At 41.6% G+C, this 12,155-nt stretch overlaps 3 protein-coding genes across 4 annotated transcripts in view; 2 read left to right on the forward strand and 1 right to left on the reverse strand.

Annotated features, from left to right (window-relative positions):
- Positions 1–34: 34 nt before the first annotated feature.
- Positions 35–2,459, forward strand: LOC105453608. Its single transcript, XM_011695715.1, has 5 exons — positions 35–106; positions 195–1,016; positions 1,102–1,226; positions 1,311–1,448; positions 1,572–2,459. The coding sequence occupies exons 2-5, from the start codon at positions 847–849 to the stop codon at positions 1,685–1,687; spliced, it is 549 nt and encodes a 182-aa protein (XP_011694017.1). The 5' UTR covers positions 35–106; positions 195–846; the 3' UTR covers positions 1,688–2,459.
- Positions 2,460–3,447: 988 nt separating this feature from the next.
- The window catches only part of LOC105453616 (protein FAM73B), a 28,133-nt gene continuing 19,425 nt past the window's right edge, over positions 3,448–12,155 (reverse strand). Inside the window, exons 4-9 of the mRNA XM_011695734.1 lie at positions 6,411–6,598; positions 5,679–5,813; positions 5,337–5,449; positions 5,098–5,266; positions 4,773–5,006; positions 3,448–4,696 (exon numbers count right to left, since the gene is read on the reverse strand). Coding sequence (XP_011694036.1) covers positions 4,379–4,696; positions 4,773–5,006; positions 5,098–5,266; positions 5,337–5,449; positions 5,679–5,813; positions 6,411–6,598 — 1,157 coding nt within the window. The 3' untranslated portion in view covers positions 3,448–4,378. The remainder of the gene's footprint in view (positions 4,697–4,772; positions 5,007–5,097; positions 5,267–5,336; positions 5,450–5,678; positions 5,814–6,410; positions 6,599–12,155) is intronic.
- LOC105453615 (protein unzipped) overlaps positions 10,140–12,155 on the forward strand; it is a 20,235-nt gene continuing 18,219 nt past the window's right edge. For both annotated transcript variants that reach the window (XM_011695732.1, XM_011695731.1), the window contains exon 1: positions 10,140–10,483. The gene's annotated coding sequence lies outside the window, so the exon portion shown is untranslated. The remainder of the gene's footprint in view (positions 10,484–12,155) is intronic.

The raw sequence follows: 12,155 nt of genomic DNA on the forward strand, positions 1-12,155 counted from the left end.
CACCTTCTGCGCATGTGCGGCGAATCAAGTAGGATGTCAGTATGGGTGCCAGTAGCGTAGCTGGATGCGAAAAGTTAAAAATGACAAGATTAAAATCATTCTACAAGTAAACAACTTTCAATATGAATCGATGTAATAAAAAAGAGGCTATTAAAGAAACAGCTCTATTTATTGAATATTTGCTTAATTCTCAGGTAATTTTTACAAGAAACAAGATGCTCAAAGCGTGTACTTTAAATAGGTTTGTGCTGGCAATTTGGAGCAATCTCGACCAAGCTAACTTAATCGACGATTAATATCGGCAAAATCGTTTGGAACAAAATTTCAAACATTTCGTTGTTTCTTCCTGCATGTTAAACAATAAATGATTCTGTCAATATTAAAATAGTATTGCTCGATAAATTGGTCGCAGATCATGGACACAAAAGCATAAGTTGTCGCTCCTGAGTCGACTAACCTAACTTAAGTAATACATATAATGTATATAAATGCTTCAAGATATCGCCTTTCAATCACCGACCATAACATAACCTCTGTACCGGTGTACCACACATGCCATGCCATGTGCGCTATATAACCTTAAATCTTGCGAGAAGGTTGAAGGCGCTATAATTCACCAGCCGGTGGAGTAAAAGGGGGAGAGGGGAAGAGTGTACCACACCATCCGTACCGCCACGTGCCGGTTATCCTGACTTGGATTTTTCACCGTTGCTCACAGAAAAACTTTGATTTATTCGCTGCACTAAGCTGCATTAGGACCTTTCTTCTCACTGAACTCCAAATATTTATCTGTTTCACTTCAAATACAGCGTGTACGCTGGTGGCTTCAATTAGAAATAAACACCTATGTCCAACGAGAAAATTGCTGAAAGCCATGCACTGGGGGAACTTGTCTCCGACTACAAGAACCCGGCAATCAAGTGGCACCAGACGGACATCACGGTTGTCATTTGTATTCAGTTGACCGACGTATCCGATTACTACCTCCGAATCGAGGACAATTGCTTGCAGTTTAGGTAATTAGATCTGCGCTATAGGAAGCTAAGAAGGAGTAGCAGCGCGTTTGAGGTAACAATTCTAATTTGTCAAGTGTTGTTGCAGTACACAGACAAACGGAGAGAAATACTACCTCGTTTTGCACCTGTTTGGGTCGGTGGTAGCGGAGAAGACAGTGCACAAGAATGTCGGCAGGGTGATTAAGATCTATCTTGTAAAGGGTCTCAAATGTATGGTGTTAATATTTTTCCCGCTGTAAATAATTTATCTCCGTGAAAAACAGAACTTATATCTTGTCTCTCCTGTTTCAATAGGGTTTCCATGGTTGAGATTGACCCAGACCAAAGAAAAGAGTTCACTTATATTGTACAATCCGGATTATATACATGATCCGGATATATATGATCCGGACTATATATATAAGACGAATCCCATTCAACAGCCTTACGACAGTAAGAATAATTTATTTTTACACTTGTATCTTCACGAGATGCTCGGCTTATTTGCAGAACGAGCAGAGACGAGTATTCTCTTTTTCTACACTTCATTCACATGTATTCTCTCTTGTTTTATAGCAGAAAGATTCCCACGATACAAGCGCGAGCATAAGATAGACTATATACTGCCTGATGTGCCGTCCAGCGACGAGGAGGAATCTGAGGATGAATACGACATAGACTTCTTCGCTTAATACCTTTCTATTAACTGAATTTAACTCTGATGTACATATTTAATGTTTATTGTATGAAAAACGAGAAACTTTTGATAATTACTTTTTACAGTTTTTACTGCAGTGCTAATTATATATCTTATTACAATATTTATTGAAGATGTACACAGTATATAATATTAAAATATACCATATAAGATTTTTCAATTTAAAACAGTCAGGAAATAATAAATAAGGCACTAAAAGTCTAACACGCAGATCTTGATGCGTAAAACAATTTTTATATTCAAATATGTAGTTACATATCCATATACAAAATTTTTCCTTCCGTACGTTTCGGCCTCCTTTAGGTTTTCTTCAGCGATAAAAGATACAATAATATTTCATAATAATAAATTCTTCCGCTACTCAACGTCAATAAGTTTCGCGGTGTAGAAAAAGTTCAAATACGTTATATCAATAAATTACGTATTAAAATTTTGTACATGGATGTAACATATTTGAAGATAAAAAAATTGTTTTGCACACAAATTCTGAATGTTAAACTCTTAGTGTCCGATTTATTATTTTCTGAGTATATTATATCTTTTGAATTTTTTGCAACAAGATTTTAAACACACAGCTTTTCTGTGACAATTAGCGAATCGGAAATAATTGTCTTATATTAGGATTTGGTAATTCATTGACAATTTTCAAGATCGAACTTCTTAATCATTATTTGAAGCATCTAATGTATCACTATATAGTGTACAATATAAGCTTAAAACAGCCTAAAGTATATGATTTTTATGTTTGTTAAATCGTTTTTATTTTCATGATTTAAAATGATATTTTTTAACAAACGTAATGTTTTGTTGCATAAAAAACATAATATTTTTACATATCACAAAAGTTAATGTATTTATAAAATAACTACACTTTGTTACAAAAAAACATTTTTTTTCTGTCTCCGAAATGCGACGATATGGAGCACATTTTGTAAATTTCACAAAAAGTCTAAAATTCGAACAGTCATACTTGAAAAAAAATTGTACGGTCATTAAAATTCGTTTGAAAGCTCTTAAATGATACTTTCAGATGCCGTTGAGTTTATTTAGAAATCAGTTTCCGTTGCTTTAAAAAAAAAATGTTAAAAGTGGCCAAAATTTTTTTTACCATTTTTATTCCAATTTACTAAAAAGTCTGACGTGCCAGGCAAATTCTTCAAACGGCATCGTGTTCAGCGCGAAAAAATCTCCGAGAAATGTATAGCAAATATGTCGCACTTCGGAGAGAATTTTACTTAACAGCGTTATTTAAGGATTATCATTTACAAAATTGTATCAAATGTCATAAAGATCAGATGTCATGAAATTAATGCGTCGTCTTCACATATCTCATTTCGGAATATTCAAGAATATTTAACTGTGTTTTCATCAAAATATTGTGCAATAAATAAAATCTCAAAGAGTTTTATAAAATGTACGTCTTATATGTACTTATTTATTATATGTGGAATGTCACTAAACTAAGTTGACTGAAAATTGCATAATTATTCATATGAGTACATTTTATAAACATATCTTTGGCATAGCTTTGAATTTCTATTCAAAATTATGTTATACAATTTTGTGCTAATCTATCTACAAATATTTTGATGGTAACTACTTGATGATGGTAACTACTATAAAATAACAATAAAACACGCTTGAAAATTACGTCCTTTTCGAATCCAGCATCTTGCTAAAACCATCTAATTGTCTAAAATTAAAACGATAATACCAGGAAAATTTGTTTATAAAAGAAACGGTATTTTTTCGACTAATTGTAAGGAAATGTATATTATTGTATTTGTATAACGAACGATGTTATATTACATACTGATTTCATTTAAATGTTCCTAGGTTTTATCACATAAATCATGACTAACTGATTTTACTAAGCATGCATGATAATCCTTTATAATACAAAAAGATATCATTTTACTGAGGTATTGTTTTACAATAATATGTGCGAAGTAAGAAATTAAAAAGGAAACTTTTGTATAATAAAATAAAAAATGAGACTGTTATACATTAATAATAAATAGAATTGCAACAGTCATAATGTTTTACATATCTCGCAAAATGGTTTATAGAATGTCTACAAAATTTGTATTGCGTGATGATTGATAACGAATTATATTCGTTATGTCAGAATAAATAACATTGTGTTTATAATCGTATGTGCACAATGGATTAATTTCCCAAACTTTAATATAAACAAGATTCAGCTTATTTGATTTTTTATTTTTATATTAAATTTATATTAGACGTTTCCATTAACTCTTTTATACATCTGTTCGTAGAACTAGCCATTAGAATCTATCAACGTTTATTCAAGGTTGATGTAATTTTGATATATTCAAATGTTACGACAACGTATGCGTGATTCTAATTAGCGGCAACGGAAGAACGCATAGTATCTCTTCGCGGTATCGCTCCGCAAGATAATTTCACAGACTGTGTTTACTGCAATAATTACTTATTATGGGCGCGGTGATGAAAATTAAAATATGCAATGATGTATTGCATCGTTTGCACTCAACTTATCAGATATGGCTTAATTTCATTAATATTGATATAACATTTTTTTTGTACAACATAGATGTCGGACGCGATATATACAATCCAATTTGCAATACCACTCAACATATCGCATTAAGATGGCTGCATATAAACGTATTTTATTTGGCTAGCAATCCTCTAATGACAGTCTTTGATTTATATTATCGACTCTTAGCTTCATTTCCCTGAGAATATCTACGGCAAGGTCGTCGACAGAGGTGTACCGTACCTTGAAGAAATTAAATATATCTACGAGAAATTCGATTACTTGTTCCCTAAAGTAAAGACAAGTGGAACGTAGACTCTCTTCGGAGCCCAGGAATCCCCAAATGAACATCGGCGAGATTTGCTCGGAGATGGAATAGAAGTGCGCCAAGAAGCCCTGCTCGTATTTCAGCATCTTTCTTTTGCCCTGCAGGAAGGACCAGAGCGTCGTTCCTATCGCCTTTAAAGATAATCGGCGAATTAGGGTAAATAAAAATTATAAGATATAAAAAATTATATTCGCATAGTTCACGCACAGTTTCCCGAAAACTGGCGGAGATCCATCTATTCTGAACTATAGCTCTGACGGTCTGCGGCGGTTTCTCCACATCCTCGAACGCGTCTAAGAGTATGAAATCAATGAGCACGTCGTAGAAGTTCATGCACTTGACACCTCGGGCGGCCAATTCCTCCTCCATGATGCTGTGATTGCGCGGCTCTTGCAGGAACTCCAGCATGCGCTCGTAATACATCAAGTAGTCCTTCGGATCCTGCAACGTGAAAATTTTTTTCCCTTAACGTCGGGCAATTCGCTTCATAACACTCTCATTTTACGTTTATTTATTCAGTTAATATTCTCACCCTATCCGCGTACATAATTAAATCGCTAATGACTTGACGACCCACGTCAACTATATACGCCGCCGCCGTAGGTAAATTAAATAATTTTGTATAGGCTTGACGCAGGCAGTACACCTTCGCTAAATATTCCACGTCCGATCCACACTTCACGAGTTCCGTGTGTAGTCTCCTGTAATATATAATTCCATGTCATATCCATTACGTGGGGATGAAGATAGGCTGACAATTAATCAATTTACCTGCAAGGAATGCCTTTATCCTCATACTGTTTCAGAGCAGCATGATAAAGCTTTTGCCTCTCAAAATGTGGAAACAATTCTGAGAATTCTTCGAATTCGCGCAGATCCGCAACCTGAAGTATTAATTTTAATAATAATTAAGTTAATCTATCTATTTTCCTTCGATATCAAGAGAATTATTTGGGAACAGCTTGTAGTTATTATTATTATAAAACAATTGCTCATTTTTTCAGAATCGTATACTGCACGCCTTGCATGCGTTAACGTGCCACAGCCGCATCCATTTAATCTCTCACACACGCTATCGAACAGAACAGTTTATCTGTCTCGTGCACAACTCACCCCGTCACGTGCAGATTCAAACGATTCGGGCGAGGATGCGGCGTCAGCTTTATCCCTGATGCCAGATATCCGCGTCCCGATGTTCGAAGGTTTGTCGAGGCTGTCCTCGCTGTCGTTGCGGAATAAAACGGAGCGCTGCGCGTGAGGGAAGGGGAAAAAGAAAGTAGATAAATAAATAGAGACGAAGAGCAGAAGCTGCATACATCGAGGATACTTCCTTCTTCTTTCTTTTTTACGGCGCCTGCTCTCTGTCGAGAGTTAAGACGGCCAATACATCGAGGATATACATGAACGGATCGCAGCTCTCTCGCGATTGATGTACGCCCCCGATCTCCCCCGATGAATCGCGAAATTGTATATTCGAAAACTCAGATTGCTTTCAGAGAAAGTCATGCACTTCCTATGCTATTAACGTTCCGCAACAATTCCCGGCGCGGTGGCTGGCGTCAGGTCAAGTGACTCGTTGCGCTAATTACCCCCGGGGCGGCCGTCATTTAAATTGGATTAATTTCCCCCGCATTTTTTTACCGGGCCGGTAGAAGGGCAATTGATGAATGCGACAGAATGGAATGGCATCGGGTGATCGTCCGCCCGGTCCGTTTATCTCGCGGAGAACGGGCGGTGGTCTCGCCGCGCGCCGGATCGAAGACCACCGAATCTCGTGATCGCGCTGAGTCAGCGGGATTAAGTTTTGTATATGTGGATTGATGGATGCTTGGTGAGATACCGTACTTGATCGAGGAAGAGCAGCTCCGCGTGGCTCTGGATCTCGTAGCCCATGTCGAGTAGCTGCTGCACGTCGCCGGTGAACGCCGCGTCGGCTTTCGACGGCAGTGCCAGGGTGTCGTTGCCGAGGGTCGAACTGAACGCGGTGAGCGCGTCCTCCCAGCAGTAAAGGGCCTTCTCCAGCGCCTCGAGTCCTGTCAAGCGAGAACGACGTCAGTTTATCATGGTGGACGAAAGATTGGGGCCGTGGTTATATCGGAAGAAAAATATAAGCCGTAAACATAGCACTCTCGTTCTCTTCAGACATAAAAAAAAGTAATCTGAAAACTTTAGGGGGAAACGTAAGCGGACTTTAAGTTATAGCCTCAGCGGGAAAATATGTATATAAGAAAGAAACAATAACGAGAATTAATGGGTGTTACGGTCAGTGACAGAAAAGCTTAAGAATCAATCCACTTGTTAATCTAATCGTGATAAATGTAATTCTATATTATTTCATGGTGTATACAAAAATAAGATTAGGAAAATTAAATATACAAAGATAAGATTAGGAAAATTAAATATTTACAAAGATAAGATTAGGAAAACTAAATATTAGGATATTGAGGTATATATTATTTTAATACATATTTTCTGGCGCGCAGGAATTCGAGCCCAGTTTCCAGCCAGTCGGAAGAATATACCTTTCCCCTCGCGCGCAGGTAATTACGCTTTTTTCTAGAAAATTAACGAGTCCGAAATTAATGTCGACCTGTACGTGCATGAGCGATTAACGGTAAAAAAAAAAGCGAGGGACAGAGGGGAGATATCGCTACACTTGAGGATTTCAGGGATTCGAATTCCGAGTCGGTGACGCCACTCTCCCTTTATTCAATCTTTCGTAAGTCGCCGGAGAACGTTCACCAATTTGCCAGAACGGAAGTCCGACACGCCGCGTTAATTCAGAGAGTCGGCCTCCCCCTCCCTCCTCCTCTTCTCACCCTACCTAATGTCCCGAAGGCTGGTCCATCATCATTTTCAATCTGTGCCGTTTACCGTCTCACACCGCGACAATTATATACAATAATATACATATAACAACAACGACTCGACGAAACTGGGACAGATACGCGCGAGATCGATATCGTGACGATCTCTCGCGTGACAATTGACTCTTCGAAACTCATCGCTTAAATGATTGCCAATCAGTGGCATAACGAATCTCATGGGGAACGTTTGATAAACTTATCGTGATACAAGTCCGCCGAGTATCGCGGCGAGATCGTTAATGCGACAATATGACGCGACAAGCCAATCGCGATGGATCTTCTCTTTCTCTCGAAATTTAATTCCCGGTTTTCTAAGGAAAGTCAAGTCCGTTTTGCAGGGTCAGTGTTTTATCTCGAATCTCTTCGGACGAACGGATTCGAGATTGTCAGATTCGTTTCTATCGCGTGTCGTAGATATCGACTGTCTAAAAAAAGAATTACTTAATTGGAGAGAGGGAGAACAAGAATCTCGACCGAATCTTAGAGTGACTTTGATTACTCAAACTTCAATCAATTTAATTCAATAATTAAGTCATCCAAGTGATACTTATATTACACGGAAAGAATTTCCTTTTAAAATTTACCATGAAAATTTTGTTAATCGTGGGACAGCATAGTATTTCGACAAATTTTACAGTACATTACAATAAATTTTACTATGCACTACAATAAATTTGTTGTAGTATATATTAAAAAAAATAGTAAAAATTATATAAAATTCGTATCAAAATACCATGTAGTCCTACAATTAACATGATTTTCAGGGTAAATTTTAAACTAAAATTCTCTCCGTGTACTTTAATAACATGAAACAATTATTGTTTTGTTATTTAATATTTAGGAAAAAAAGATTAGATTAGAAACTAATCAACTAAAAGAATTACATAGTTAGAAATTTTGGTTCAAGCCGGGTTCTCTCAATTGAGGTTAATCAATAATTGAGTTAATTAGAGTTTGATCGAAGTCGCTTTTAGGTACTTTGACTTATTGACGAATTCGTAGCTGAAATTCACGCCGAGAAGCAAATCGGTGATTCGATCTTCGAAAATGGATAAGACATTGATCGCTCGGCAGAGAAGTCTTCGACCGCGCGGCGACGCTAATTTTCGTCCTCGGCTTTAATTTCGGGGAGGGAGGTGGGAGAACATGCATCTGTCCCTCCCGCATTCGCGAGAGAATGCACGATGTGCGAGACGTGTCCCGGTTTGTTTGCGCGGCACGCTCGCGCCGGGCGACATAAAGATCGCATTCCTGAAATTGAGCGAGGAAACGGAGAAGGCCGAAACACGGCAATGCGTGTTCCGTATTGCGCCACTTTGCTCCAATAATTTCGTCCAGCCGGGTGCTCCTCTCGAAACGAACGATCGTCTTCGACTTTTGTCACGCGTGTACAAATATTAAATCAAAGTTAAACGAAAAAAAAAAAAAAAAATTATCACATGCAATTCCTTTCTAGTATTTTATAGACAAATGCGAGAATGTAGGTACGTGGTCATTCTTTCTTCCCCTACTTTGTTCCCCTTACATCTGTAATAGCATTCCTCCACCCTGCATCCCTGTGGGATTCATCTTCATTCCAGATCAGATCATAACTCCAAAAGGATAAAAGGATATTTTAGAAGCGGCGTACGTATGTTGCGGATCGCGTCAGGGTTTAACAACCCTTTCCGCTGCAGAAAACTCCGCCGGAGCCTCATCCGTCGAAGCGCCGGGTGAAGTTTTCTCCCGAAAGGGTTAAACCCGCCGCACCGGTGCCCAGTCATTACGCAACCCCCGGGACGACCCCGAAGGGGTCGTAAGACGTCGGGAGATGCCCCCCGGAGAAACGCGGCAGTGCGACGCCGTTGCCCACGTCCGGCGTCAATAATATACCCCCGGAGTGACGTAATCGTCGGGTCGACCGGTCATTGGAGGATGCGTCATCCAATGGTGAAGGGTCGATAAGACACGCGCGCGCGCGAGCGACTGCCGCCTTTGAAGCACGCGCGCGTTTTTTTCTTTTTTTTTCTGCGCCGAATGAAGCAATTAACTTTATTTAAATGTACACATTTGCATCGCGAACCACCTGCTCGTCGCATTCAAGCATCTATGTGTAGCGCTAAAAATATAGTTTCTCTGTGAACTTCACCAGAAGCAAAATGCGCTCGTCCAGGGAAAAACACGCGTTGCTAACGCGCGAGTCGTCGCTAAAGCGCGCGCACGTTGCGCAGGGGGTGGCGATACGAAATTCTCAAGGGGACAATCGTCGGAATTAAACATTACGGGTTTCGTACGCTTCCCCACGAGCTGGACGTGGCACCCCAACTTTCATTCCGTATCGAGATTAAACCACGCCTGGATTAACTTCATGAATTAAACAAACGTTAACGTTCGAACGTTATATCCAGAGGTGGCAAAACACGATCGTAAATGCGAGCACTATTGCGTTATAATTGTTAGATACGTTTGTCATTAAATGTATTTTCCATCTCCTCTGTCCCCTTCGCAACGAAACGCTTCGAAGTTTCCCAGAAAAATGGCCGTAGCTCGCGACTTTCCTGTTTCCTTCAGGATTCGAATGCGAGAGAATTTTGATCCTGCGGATCGTCGATGCGCGCGCGGACCGAACGGGAGCGAGCGAGACCACATGCGTCCACGTTGCTGCGCGACAAGGACGAACGTGAGTCCAAGTTGAGAGGGGAAGCGGAGAGCGCTCGTCGGCGTTTCGCGCCGCGCGCTGGCGTCAGTTACTCGGCTACGTTCAGACGGTGCCGTCATTCGTTCGCCGCCGATTGCGCAGCGTGCTCGTGCTCGTGCTCGTGCTCGCACAGCGATATTTCCGCGCGTACATACACGCACGGCCGTTGACACGCGGAAGACACGCGCGACTCGCCGACCGAGAGAAGGATCGTGCTCGTAGGATGATCGTCGTCGCGAGGCCGTAATCCGCGATCCAGGAAGTAAAGAGAGATTTTTCCGGCACAGTGCCCCTGGCGATTTTTACCTCACGCGCGTTATTTGGATTAAAGTAGAATTACCGAGACGAGCGGCGAACCGAAGACGGGAATCACGGTGAGTATGCAAGAGTCCTGAACGATTTTTTTTGTTCTCGAAATCCCAAAATTTCTCACACAAAACTACCCCGACGAATGTCTCGTTTTCCCTCTGCTTTTGTCGTAAACAGGAGAATTCTATACATTTCTATATAATCCCTTTAACGCGACCAGTGTCTGCTTGACACATATAATTCCGCGTGCAACGCAGTTACAATAAACGCCATTTAAAACTCAACAGAGGTTTGGTGTTTTGTAGTTTCTAGCAGTTTCTAGCTTTTTGTCGAAAGGTTTTACCGTTTCCCCCTCCCCTGCAGTGTGACCATAACGTTCTTTCCACGCGTCCTTTCCGGGCGGTCCTTTCTAGCTTCGGCTTCCCCATTCTTTTGTCCTTTTAATATCGCGTCAATAACAAATATACCGCTACCGTCTTTTGTTTTGAAATAATTACGGCAGATTTTTGCAAAAATGTATACGAATCCATCCCTTTCGATTTCTTTCCATTTTCGTCGACGCGTCAACGGGGGAGATTCCGAACAAATCTGTACACTTGATAAATTCGCTAGCAGAGAGACGTTATGCGCCGGCGGTTCACTTCAGGTTGGTGCACTCTCAGGATGACGCAGGAGAAGGCGATACTCGCGTGTAAGACCATAAGAAACCGAATTACTTCCCCAGCATTCCGCAACGACGGGGCCGCGGTTCCTTTGACCCTCGCGAATGGGGACCATCTCGGAATAGATCAATAGAATCGATTGCGGCCGCGCTTAACCCTCCAGGAAAAGAAAATGGGTGGGATCGCATTGTTTCCCTCTCTCTCCCCTTCGTGAAGGGGGGGAGGGAGGGGGGGAGAAACGCATCCATCGTGAGAGATCGGGGGATTCGCGAACAATACGACCAGCCGCGGGCAACACCTGGGCGTACCTTGTATGTTATTGCGCAACAATTCACAACAAACAAAAATCGAGTGCACGAGAATGCGCGCGCAGAGAAATAATTCTGGGATCGAGGCGAGAACGGAAATCGTCATTGGAATTAATATTTAATTCAAGATTCCACCCTCTCCCTCCCTCCTTCCGTTCCCTCGAGCTCGTAGATGCTTGAGCATCTGGAGCCGCATCGCGGTTGCGTCGACTTGTGTACGCGGCCCTCTCCTCTGTAGGCGCGGGATTTAGGCTTTCGCCTCTATATGGGGGTCAAGTTCAGGGGTCGATAGCTCGGGCCGGTGGTGGTTCCTGGCGGTGTTACCCTCGAATAAAAGTGAACGCCGCAGCGGCACGTAAAGTGCAGCAGCAGCGGCGACTGCGGCGGCGGTGGTGGCGGCTGATAGCAGCCGGCCGCCACACAACGCCGATAGCCGGCAGATCGATGGAGGTGCCTGGTGAACTTGGAAATTCCCCTAGCACACGCGCACTTCCTCGTCGTTCTCTTTCCCTCAGCCTCTTTCCGTCTCTGTCTCGTCACCTTTCCCGTTCACGCCGCCACGGTGCACGAGGAGATAACCGCACGCTCGAGTAAACGCGTACACGGCCGATTGAGAAACGGGTTATCTCTTCGCGAAGTGTGCCCGCTCGCGCACGGCGCGGGATGATTCACAATCGCCTCGGGGACGTTTATGTACAGGGTGTCCTAGAAAAGGGACGTTCCTCCCTTGAGAAATTCGAGTCTCGATGAGCTTCTCGTCCCGAAAA

Source organism: Wasmannia auropunctata, unplaced genomic scaffold (genome assembly GCF_000956235.1).
Source record: "Wasmannia auropunctata unplaced genomic scaffold, wasmannia.A_1.0 LD335998.1, whole genome shotgun sequence".
Classification (NCBI taxonomy): domain Eukaryota; kingdom Metazoa; phylum Arthropoda; class Insecta; order Hymenoptera; family Formicidae; genus Wasmannia; species Wasmannia auropunctata.

What these genes read in the sequence shown, in the direction of transcription:
- LOC105453608 (XM_011695715.1), top strand. Translation starts at nt 847, where the DNA reads ATGTCCAACGAGAAAATTGCTGAAAGCCATGCACTGGGGGAACTTGTC. An exon ending in GACAATTGCTTGCAGTTTAG is followed by an intron (nt 1,017 to 1,101) that starts GTAATTAGATCT and finishes GTGTTGTTGCAG; the next exon opens with TACACAGACAAACGGAGAGA. An exon ending in CATTCAACAGCCTTACGACA is followed by an intron (nt 1,449 to 1,571) that starts GTAAGAATAATT and finishes CTTGTTTTATAG; the next exon opens with CAGAAAGATTCCCACGATAC.